Source organism: Mixophyes fleayi, chromosome 10, assembly GCF_038048845.1.
Source record: "Mixophyes fleayi isolate aMixFle1 chromosome 10, aMixFle1.hap1, whole genome shotgun sequence".
NCBI lineage: Eukaryota > Metazoa > Chordata > Amphibia > Anura > Limnodynastidae > Mixophyes > Mixophyes fleayi.
In genome coordinates this window covers 38,665,624-38,677,803 of record NC_134411.1, presented here as the reverse complement: position 1 = coordinate 38,677,803, position 12,180 = coordinate 38,665,624, and the positions used below count along the sequence as shown (strand labels likewise).

At 43.3% G+C, this 12,180-nt stretch overlaps 1 protein-coding gene across 1 annotated transcript in view; it reads right to left on the bottom strand.

The window, feature by feature from the left end:
• Positions 1–726: 726 nt before the first annotated feature.
• The window catches only part of GALNT18 (polypeptide N-acetylgalactosaminyltransferase 18), a 226,063-nt gene continuing 214,609 nt past the window's right edge, over positions 727–12,180 (bottom strand). The window contains exon 11 of the mRNA XM_075188471.1: positions 727–1,235. Within this exon, the coding sequence (XP_075044572.1) occupies positions 1,089–1,235 (147 nt within the window). The 3' untranslated portion in view covers positions 727–1,088. The remainder of the gene's footprint in view (positions 1,236–12,180) is intronic.

Sequence of the window (12,180 nt, the reverse complement as noted above, 5' to 3'; positions counted from 1 at the left end):
CCCCAAATGAATGAACATACTGCATGGATTGTAGATGTTACCGTATGGTTGTAGGTGCATAATGCACCAAGGTTTCTGCAAATGTTACATGTGCCCCATTAACGGACACAGTCAATGGCTGCTTCTGCTTATTAAATTGATCTCAAAACCACCGTTGTATCTGGTTATAAAAGTAATAAAACCGCAGTTTCGTAAAGGGGAAATATTTTGTTTAATTCATATTCTTGAAACCAATTAATATAATGATGTGCCTTATGGTTGTAAAACAAGTTATCAGTGCTTCTGGCATATTAAGGGTTAACTTTTTTTTTTTTTTTTGGTACCGCAACATTGTTTCAACAAAAGAAACCGTAATTAGTTCTTGGCTGCCTGCCAAGTACTAACTACTGAAACAATTAGGGAAAGAAGAGAGATGTGGGAGCTAAGACATATCTTCACTCTGACTTGATAGATGTCAATAATCTCCAGCTCACAAGTAGATGGGTTAGCGATAACTTTAAACACTGGTGTCAAATGAAATATCAACCATAGGTTACATGGGAAGACTGCCCCTAGTGGAAGTTGGCCAAATAGTTTTAGAGGTGGGCAGAAACAACAATTTTTAATCGTGAGAGGATCCACAGGATCCTATATAGTATTTATAAATATTTATTGATTCACGTTATGTCAGCTCAAGTAAAAAAAAATAAAAAAATTGCTAATCATTTTTTATGAAAAGAAGACGATAGCTCAGATCAAGGATTTTTTTTTTTTGTATCCATAAAATTTATTGTCCATTATAAATATCTTCATTTTTGTTACTTATTTACACTTTAAAGTTGCAAAATATTTCAATATATTCAACCGTCACCCCACCTTTCACCATCTCACTAAAAACCGCAAAAATATTCCTAAATAAAAACTCTAACTCCCGTCGACCGGTCCACGTACTCGCCCATAAAATAAAAAACGTACAGCAGGCAAAGTTCTTACATTTGCTACACAGTAGCAAAAGAATCAAGTAGTGTATAGAGAAGCCCGAGGGGCTGAACTGCGCCGCATAGCTCCCCCTGTTGGGCAGGAGGGGTCTTACAGGTTCTGCTGCTCCGTTATGTTGAGATGGTCTTGTGAAAGTTTGTTATACTCCACGTTTGTCCGCTGCATTTCTGGAGCACCAGCTGGTAGCCAAACTCGTGATCGCTGTTTTCCTGAAGCTCCAAACAGCGCTTGGACTTCTTGTTCTGTATGGATCCTCCCTAAGGTAAGGGAAAAGCAAGAAAACCATCAGCAAGACCGTTAGTCTAAGACAGGCAATGATAAATCTGCATTTATAGAGAGATTATTTTTATTATCATAGATTTATAAGGCCCCATTTTCCCATATGACTCTAAACTACTCAAGCGGGTTGTCTGCAACAGACTCACTTCGCACCACTCTGACAACTCCCTCCTTGGCCCTCTCCAATCTGGCTTCCGCCCCCTTCACTCCGCTGAAATGGGCCTGGTCAAAAGTTACTATTGATCTCCTCTCAACTAAACCCAGGGGCCACTGATCCCTGCTTATCCTCCTTGATCTCTCCTATTGCAGACTCTTCTTTGTCTTGTCCACACTGGCTCTGTTCTCGAATGGCTCACCTCATACCTGGCCAACAGCTCCTTCTCTGTTTCCTCTCCTGACTCACCCCCCCCCCCCTCCCTCTGTCTTCTTCATAGGAGTTCCCCAGGGCTCTGTTCTTGACCCTCTACTCGTTCCACTGTACATTACCTCCCTGGGTGATCTCATCTCTTACTTCGGTCTCCTGTATCACTTCTTACGCCAATGACCTTCAACTCTACATCTCTTCTCCTGACCACCCCCCGACCACCCCCCTCACGTATCTGACTGGCTTTCCACATCTCCTCTGGGATGTCCTCACGTTTTCTTCAACATCTACATTACCAAAACTGAGCTCATTGTTTTGCCCCTTCTAAATCTTCTAACAACCTTGATCTCTCCATCACCGTTAATAACGCCACCATCTCTCCAGTCCCCCGCTGCCTGGATTTCACCCTCTACTCCTCCCCCCTCTCTTTTGCCCCCACATTCAAACTTCTGCCCAATCCTGACACTTTCAGCTATGTCGCATAACCCGCATCCGGCCCTTCCTTTCTCAGGATGCCACCAAAACCATTATCAAAGCACTCATCATTTCCCGTCTTGTTTACTGTAACCTTCGCCTCACCAGCCACCCCGGATCCCACCTCGCCTCCCTCAGGTCTATACTCAATGCGGCTGTGAGACTTATGTTCCTTTCATGCCGCTCCTCCTCTGCCTCCTGTCTTTGCGTTGTCTTACACTGACTCCCCTTCCCCTACAGAATCCTGTTCAAACTTCTCACCTAAAAAGCCCTCTCCAACTCAGCTGCCCAATCTCCTCTCCATTCACACTCCCTCCTCTCTCTGCGGTCGGCCAGTGACCGTTGCTTCTCCTCCCCTCTGATCACCTCATCCCAAGCCACAATCAAAGATTTCTCCCGGGCTTCCCCCAACCACTGGAACAAACTCCTTCGCTCCATCCAACTGTCCCCTAAACTGGGCACCTTGAAATGGGCACTTAAAGCTCATCTGTTCCTCACAGTCTACCAGCCATCCAACTAATCATCTCCGTGTTGGTTCTTCTCACCTCCCTCCTCCCCTGTCCCTGTACGTGCTCCGCCTTCACCTGATCCCCTCCACTGATTTCCTCATGTGTCTGCTGTCTGTCTGCCCTCCCTTTAGTATGTAAGCTCTTATGATCAGGGCCCTCCTGTCTCTATACTTACTACTTCTGCTCCAGCTACTTGTTTATTGTTCTGTTCTCTAAGGTCTATTGTTTGTAATATGCGCAGCACTGCAGATACCTTGTGGCACCTTATAAATAAAGACTAATAATAATAACAACAATAAGGCGCCACAGTGCTCCACAGCGCCGTGCAGAAGGAAAAACAAGGACATACATAAAACAGGGACATACAAGACAGACAAAATAAATACAGACATGAAAACAAAGGGTATGGAGGACCCTGCTCATTAGAGAGCTTACATTCTAAGTGGAAGAGGGCACAGCTGAAACAAGAGGAGCGAGTGTGGCTCAGAGTGGAGATTGGGACAGTTTTGAGGGTGCATTAGTGCGAGTAGTGTTATAGGGGATAAGGTCACCTTTAAAAAAGAGATGAGTTTTTAAAGAGTGTCTGAAGATTTGAAGGCTGTAGGAAAGTCTGATTGGACGTGGTAGGGAATTCCATAAGTGCAGAGCAGCATGGGAGAAGTCTTGTAGGCAGGAGTGAGAGGTGACTAGACAAGGCGCAGGTCAGAGGAAGAGGGCGGGAGGCAGAGTACTTTGATATGAGATTTGAGATGTATGCAGGGGGGGTATTGTTGAGGGCTTTGTAGGTAAGGGTGAGTAATCTGAATTGGATTCTGGAGGACACATGGATACAGTGTAGGGATTTGCAAAGAGATAAAGTAAGAAGATGTAATATCGTTATATCACCTCTATTATTCTACACGTTTTGGGGAAGGGAGGACGGTTTATATGTAAACCCCTTCAGTTACAGATCTGATCGCGCTGCATCACTGAACTCTACATTTTTGGAGTACTAGGTAACTCTCCCAGAAAACAGATGCATTAGTCCCTGCTTCAATAAATCTCCTCCTATATGCACCTGTGCTCCTCAGGGGTGGTGCCAACAGAACACACCCCACTGTGATAACAACACCTCCCCCCCCCAACTAGATGATTATATAGTAAGTAGGTTGGCAATCTGATTTACAGCCTCTAAACTCTGAAATGCACGAAGGCCAATATTACTTATACAGGAAACAACGTCATATTGTGTTATGTGCGTTTCAAATCTTGTAAAACTTTGTATTACATTGTACAGTAATTAACACGTTGGGAAGAGTATCTGGGAACTCTATACAGTTACTTTCTATACTTTCTAGCATCCGATATTAAGATATTGCGCAGTGCTATACAAATTAAGTACAATGACATGAAACGGACACTAAAGGTGACCCTGGGCCAATGAGCTTACAATCTAAGAGATGTGGGTAAAAACAGATATATAAAGTAGCAGAATAACAGTAACCGTGATCGGGACACTCCTCTCGGTGACATCACAGAAGAAACGCATCATGAAAAAGTGTCAAGGGTTAATCAAATTACAAGCCCTGAACTCAACTACATTTCCACCTCCTGTAAAATGCTCTGTTCCCAAATGTCCCAATTATTTTCCTACTACCCTGGGCCAAAATAAATAATTGATGTGGAATAAACACCTTTTTCATGAATTAATTGTGTACAAGCAGCTGTCATAGAGAAAGGAGTGGGGGCAACAGAGGACGGAGCCGGGAGGGGTCCTATGGAAGGGTCCCTCCAGCATGGCGTTACCAGAAGGGACCTTACTCAGGGTCGTTCAAAAGAGACAAAAAACAAAAAGGGATTTTTTTTTGGAATGCAAAAAAAAAAAAATATAGTCCTATATAATATTAGTAAACCTTTATGTTCTGGAACATGGATACATTTAAATAAGGCAAAATTCTCCCTTTATGATAACACGGCGTAACCTGCACGGTGCATCACTAGTAACAGGGGGGGCGACCGGGGAATAGAGTATTGTAATCATTCTCTGGATATTATTACTGATTATTACACAAGTCCCTCTTCTCATCATTCCTCTATCACAGAATCAGGAAATTGTTATTTTAAGACTATAATAAATTCCCCAGAAATCTCCTGATTTCTGTACAAGATCATTGGGTTTAATTAGTCATTATATATATTTCTGGGGCAGCACATTCAATGTATGTAATATATATCTAGATAGATATCTATCTATCTCTGTTTCAGATATTTGATGTCACACCTTCTGCATCCTATACTTTTATATCTGTATGTTATATTTGATACAAGAGACCACCCTCTATTTACAAGTTCATGGATTTTATCTCTGTGTTGTAACTTTGTGGCTGTTTTGATACATAGACCCCACAATCCTTATGCAATGCTGCAAAAAGCTTAATAACTTGCAGAACGTCACTGTCCCCATGTTAATCTATGGGGGCTGCCCTAAGAAATGTTATATGGGTAAAAATCAAAGATTTGTCCTGCCATAAACCCTTCATAAATTGTGTGATGGCGATTTTACGGAGAAAACGGCTGTTTTTGACGTTTTAATGGCTGATTGCAGGTGCAAACGCAGGATTTGTAGAGGGGGGGGGTTTCACACAAGTGGGAGTGGTTAGCATGCATGGGGGTGTGGCTATAATTTTAGACAGCGCTTGGCTGCTCTCCAACTTTTCCTATCCCCATAATATACATGGGCAATGCTGCGTGCACTACTGTTAGGTGCACGCAGCTCTCCCTTTTCATGCAGGGCTGTGTGAAGCGGGGGCAGGGTCCAGCCACCTCAATTATACAGTGCCCCAGGCTAGGAGGGGGTTTCTAGGCACTAGGAAACCACCCTCTGTGACTGAGGGGGGTTTCCATAGGAACTCCCCTCGGTTTGCCTATGGATTGCACTTTAATAAATAGCGTGTGTCTGGTCATATAGAATCTCTACAAGAGTAATGTACAGCAGTCACTTCTCAGCAGGTGATATATGTTTGCTGAAGGGACAACAGTATCGGCTAAGAAGCGATAATGTGACCACATGCTGTTTTGCAGCACAGTGAGACAGAGAAAAGCTACTTCTATACCAACTGCAGCTCTGCTATTTAGTCCACAGAGGTTCTATCCCTGCAGCTTGTGATTTACAGCTCCGGCAGAGACTCCAGACGTTACCGCTGTGTATCTGGGAAGCTGCTGATATATAATGAGGTTGTACTGTTACTACTTTGTGGAGACTGTAGAAAGAATGCTGGATCAGGGAAACGTCTGTCAGCTGCGGAACCTTCTGTAAGTGGTTGGAAAACTTAATTAATGGCAGCAGGAAAGTGGGCTGTGTATTAGCAGAATTCCCAGCACAGCGATAAAGTTACCTACGCAGATAAAGGCTTCGGTAACTGCGCTGCATAATACATTACAAGAAGCGAACGCCGGGCTGATGCTACCCAGCTCAGCTGCTCGTAAAATCAACTACTACTTTCACAAAGTGTTTTCATTTCTATAGAGTAAATCTGAATATGTAGATTGGGTGTGCAGTTTTTTTTTTCTGCAGTTGGGTGTATGGGGGAAAGTCTGTGGCTTCCTGCTGCCTCCATTCCCCTCCTCACATCATGTCACTGCCCCTGTCACATGCAGCCCTGTCCTCACTAACACATCACTAATCTCCTGATATACTCTGTGCTGCTGAGGCCCCTGCTCCTTCCACTATATGACTAAGTCTGTGGCTTCCTGCTGCCTTCATTCCCCTCCTCACATCATGTCACTGCCCCTGTCACATGCAGCCCTGTCCTCACTAGCACATCACTCATCTCCTGACTACAATCACAAACTCTGGCTTTCCCATCAGTGATGACAGATAGAGAAGCATCACCCTCCTAAGAATAGGTTTTAAAAATGTCAACTTTCTGTGCAGGATGAAACAGACAGCAAGCTGGAAACTTTTAGTTAAATCTAAATAAGTAATTTTAATATAAAATGTAATATAAATGTAATAATGGCAGGCGGTCACTTGCAGTCCCACCTAAAGGACACTTTGCGCACCACTGTGCTTAGACACGGTTTAATTCCATCCCTCGCTCTCCCTAAAACCACCATTATATAAGTATCTTGTTTTACTTGCTTTGCCGTTTCCAAGCATCAGAGCTACAGTATCTTGCTGTAACTATAAAGCAAAGAGTGAAAGAGTTTCAGATTTCTTTGCATAAGGCGTCCTATCAATTATTCATGGAACTTGCTTTAAAAATTCTGCTATATAAAAAAACCATAAACTTCCCCATTAAAACTTCCAAACCCAAAATGATCTGAGGCGTTGTTGCTGCTATATACAGACAGCATCACTCCTGTAACTGGTGAGACGTCAAGATAACCCTAGACCCTAAATCATGTCAAATCCAGTTTCTAGAGGAGAATTAGATGGATCTTAAATGGATAAATAATTATTTCATTACACAAATCTGCTTCAAACAACATTTATTTTTTGTGCCTTTTAGTGTTGGAAGTGAAAGATGCATAAAATATTTAATAACAGCTTATTGCTGACTTGGTGATTACTGCAGTATGTGATACATTCTCATACATCAATCATACATTTTACAGCAATGTATATTTATTAACATTTCACTGTATTACTAATAGGACCACATCTCTTCATTGTTACAGTGGTGTAATGTGACCCGGAATCTTGGTTGTTGTTAAGTTGATACATTGTATAGAAAGAGAAGACTGTGTTTTCCTGGTTATACGGAGAGCTCTAAATGGCTCTGATGGCTGTAGGGTCTGGGGGGCTCATTTAGAGTTATGAGTAAATCCAGCTAGATGGGAAAATGTCACGGGGTGGAGGGGGGGAAAACGTTAAATGCGCAGACCGGTTTAGCGTTGGGAGGGGGCGTGTCCTCGTATCCGATATTCATTTTCATTGTATAACTTACATTAGACGCATGAATGCTGATTGGCTGCTGGGATTAGCGCAGATTTGCATCATTTAGAAACATTGTTATAATAATCCTGTTGACATTGAGACGCAATGCTGCCGAGTCATGACTCTGAATAAAGTACAGCACGAATCATTTCAGATAAATAAGCTACTAAACACAGTAATATTCATGTATGAAGATATTTTGCTATTTGTAAGAGAAACCTTTGGAATTGGAAGTATATTAATATGGGGACAATTATCTAATCCTGAATAATAAAATGAACAAAAATAAAAAGTTGAGTGCTAAAGAGACCTATGTGGCATAAATAACCGTGCTTGATCAAGCTGATACATAAACCAAAGGATTACGGTTGTCAAAATTGATATAGAAGATCTCCTGTATTGATAATGTCCATAGGTCTCAGCGATATGTGACTCCAAACAATGCTGTAAGAAATATTGATGAGGGAAGTCCACTAGTGAAGATTCCTTGATGTGTGAATTTCTATTATCATCTATTCACTTTATTCTCCATTACAACTATTTTCTTTTTTTTTTGCAGATAAAGGGCACGGAATAATTGAATAATAATTTTCCACCATGCTCAATGTTGATTTTAATATTGTGTTGTAATAAATGATCACATTTGTCTTTCAAGCTTTGTGCTCTCTCTAGAATAATAAAATGATGTAACTGAATCATAGTAACATATATACAAGATAATGTCACCCTGAACCCCATGTATAGTATTGGGGTATTGCTAGTTGGGGCGCAGGGTATTATTGGTAGGCCCTGCAGATATGGTAAGTGGGGGAGGGTTAGTTTCAGTGGAGATTATCACATCTGGGTGTTATGCAGGGGTGGGGGGTCAGTCCGTGCTGCCCCTCATCTGTGGTATATTGTAGAGGATATGTCTGTGTTCCCTATTGCTTCTATCTCCATGGTGAAGAGGTGTCCAGCCTATTTTTGGGCTCCCCTGATTGTGGGATATGCCACGTTAGGGCCCCAGCAGACTGACAACGGGGCCCCCAGGCAAAAAGAGGTTAAACACCACCGGTCTCTCCCATCCCCCATTCTATGTGACACTCCAGCCGTCTAACCCCTCTGTCTAATCCAGCCTAGAGCGTCGCGCTGCTGTTTAATTAGCGGAGTGTAGACACAGGAAGGTCATTAATTAACAACTCTACATAATTAGTTTTCCTGCCTTGGGTAAAATCCATCAGTTTCATCTCCACGTCACCTGCACACGTGTAACACGGAGAGGATTTGTATGTACTTCAGATAAAATTACCAACACGGTAATGATGGAGAGAGGATTAACAAGGTCCAAATATGGGTTCACATATAGGGACTTATTTATAAAGCCGTAAACCACGTGGAAACTGCCTTTTCTGCATCATTAGGCATTTTAAGTAAAATTGTAGTTTAAGAAAAGCCCAAAGCACGAGAGATACCTCCTGCATTGGGCAAAATACCGCATTAACCATAATAATCAATGACTGTGGTGTGGGCGATTTTTATTAAGCTCTGAAAAGCTATAATGGCTAATGCCTCATTGAATCCTAGGGGGAGATCTCCATATACACCATGGAGGTGACGGATATAGACGGTGTATACATCATGGAAGCGACGGACATAGACGGTGTATACACCGTGGAGGCGACAGATATAGACGGTGTATACACCATGGAGGTGACGGATATAAACGGCGTATACACCAAGGAGGGGACAGATATAGACGGCGTATACACCAAGGAGGTGACGGATATAGACAGCGTATACACCAAGGAGGCGACGGATATAGACGGCGTATACACCAAGGAGGTGACGGATATAGACAGCGTATACACCAAGGAGGTGACGGATATAGACGGCGTATACACCAAGGAGGTGACGGATATAGACGGCGTATACACCAAGGAGGTGACGGATATAAACGGCGTATACACCAAGGAGGCGACGGATATAGACGGCGTATACACCAAGGAGGTGACGGATATAGACAGCGTATACACCAAGGAGGCGACTGATATGGACGGCGTATACACCGCGGAGGCGACGGATATGGACGGCGTATACACCGTGGAGGCGACGGATATGGACGTGTATACACCGTGGAGGGGACAGATATAGACGGCGTATACACCGTGGAGGGGACAGATATAGACGGTGTATACACCATGGAGGGGACAGATATAGACGGCGTATACACCATGGAGGCGACGGATATAGACGGTGTATACACCCTGGAGGTGACGGATATAGACGGCGTATACACAATGCAGAAGCTCCATATACCTCTCACCCTATATACTCTGAGCGCCTGTAACCCGGCAGAATAATGTAACGCTCTGGTCTGTTTATAACTGGACTGTAATAGGATATAAACTACCACCTGGTACGTTGCTGAGCCAGGTAGATCCCGGCCTGTGATGACTTTATTACCCTCTCGTCCTGACTGCCCTTTAGTTTAAGAAGAGCCCAGAAAGGTCGATGGCTGCGTCATAGGGGCAGAAATGCTCTGAAATGCTCATTATCGCTGTGTTTTTGTCTGTCTGACAATGGATATAATTTACATTAACCTATGAACAGAGGCTGAGCGTAGACGGGCCGGAGGGGCTCCAGCTGCTGCAGGACTAGGATTACAAGCAGAGTTGTCTGGGCATGCTGGGATTTGTAGTCCTTTTGTGGGGAAATATTTTAAAGTCAGTGTCCCTTTCTGATAAACTCTTCTTCTTTGTCCCAGGGAGGTGAAGGGACACTGATGACTGACACACGGGGGAGCAGAGGGGACACTAATATCTGTGACACACGGGGGAGCTGAGGGGACACCAATGACTGTGACACATGGGGGAGCTGAGGGCACACTAGTGTGACACATGGGGGAAGCAGTGGGGACACTAATAAATGTGACACAGGCGGAGCAGAGGGGACACTAATGACTGATACACTGGGAGAGCAGTGGGGACACTAATGACTGATACACGGGGAGAGCAGTGGGGACACTAATGACTGACACAGGGGGAGAGCAGTGGGGACACTAATGACTGACACAGGGGGAGAGCAGAGGGGACACTGATGACTGTGACACAGGGGGAGAGCAGAGGGGACACTAATAAATCTGACACAGGCGAAGCTGAGGGGACACTAATGACTGAGCCTCCAGTACTAAATGTTATATTGCTGCTATAAAATAAATGACAATAATAATCTCATATACAATATCTGGAATGAGGGGAATGACAAGTAACAGCATCTTTTCTGCATTACCAGGAATGATGACCGTATTAGACAGTTACTCTCATTATTCTATCACATAACATACTCAGAAACAATGTCCGTCACACTCCGCGCTCTCAGAATGATCTTTAATGTCAAAGCGTCTATTTAATTATTCCCTTCTTGTGTCTATTATTCGCCATCTACACGTGTCTGACGGAGAAATGTACCCAGAGATAATATGCTTCAAAATACCGGACTGAGTACAAACCCCACCCCAACATGATTACAGTCCCCTATGTACCCCCTGACCCTTCAGCCATAAGAGAAGCTTCAATAAGAAACTACACAAATAATAGAACTTCTGAATATTTTACGAAAGAAAAAAATAGGAAACAAGGGGAGCATTTTTTTTTTTTTTTTTTTATTTAATATATATTTTTTTTTTTTTAGGGAGTCCACTGCAGACCCAAATCCCAGCAGACCCCCTACAGCCCCTGGCCCGCTAGCAGCCGTTCTGGTTATAGTTACGTCCTTAGCGTATCACAATGCACCCCAATATATAATGTAGTCTGTGTCTCTCTCTCATTCTATGATCTTCAGCTAAAATAGACACAAAAATTGAGTTTATTTTTCATTGCGTTGTCATTTTATGCCACAGGCAGCGCCGATAAGACATTTCCGCTCCGCCGCTGTTATTTCCCACGTCTTATAATTTAAGTCTTGCGCCTTACTCATGTATTCTCTGTCTGGCAAACTCTGCTACTAAGTGCAAAGTGATTTTGCTGGAGCAGAAAATGACAACAGATAACAGGCGCCCAGCGCTTTGTGGGTTTACGTCTGAAAACAGATCTGTTTCCCCGAACGCTTGCAGAATAAAAAAACACAATTTCTTTGCCTGTTTGGCCTCTCAGCCATTTCATCGGCTGAAATATTGTGATGTCCTGACCTCCTGCAAAGACAGAATCTCTGCTATCCGCTGTCAGCGGTGTCTCTGTAATAAACCCACCGCGGAGACCGACGCTGGGGTCCAGATAGGGCAATTTGTCATGTTCAATATCTCACAGTAAAACTGCGTTTGATAATGATCCAGAAAGTCTATGTTTGATGTGATGGAGGGAAATTTATCTGCTTCTATATTGAGGAATCAGAAAATTGGTTCCTACTGTGAAATATGTTGTTACAATCAGAGCCTAAGGTGAGCGTCTATAATCCAGCCATTCACAGCGCTGTGCGACTTGGGGCCTATTTATTAAGTCCTAAACCACACAAACGTCTTTTTCTGCATGGTTTAGCCATTTTTAATTACTTAGCTATCTAACAAAAGCCTAACGTAGGAGATATCGCATTAAACCACTGTCCCCATAATTCTCAATGGGGACTGCGGTCTGGGGCTATTTAACAAGCTCCAAAAAGATTAGCTTTTCGGAGATTGACGCCGT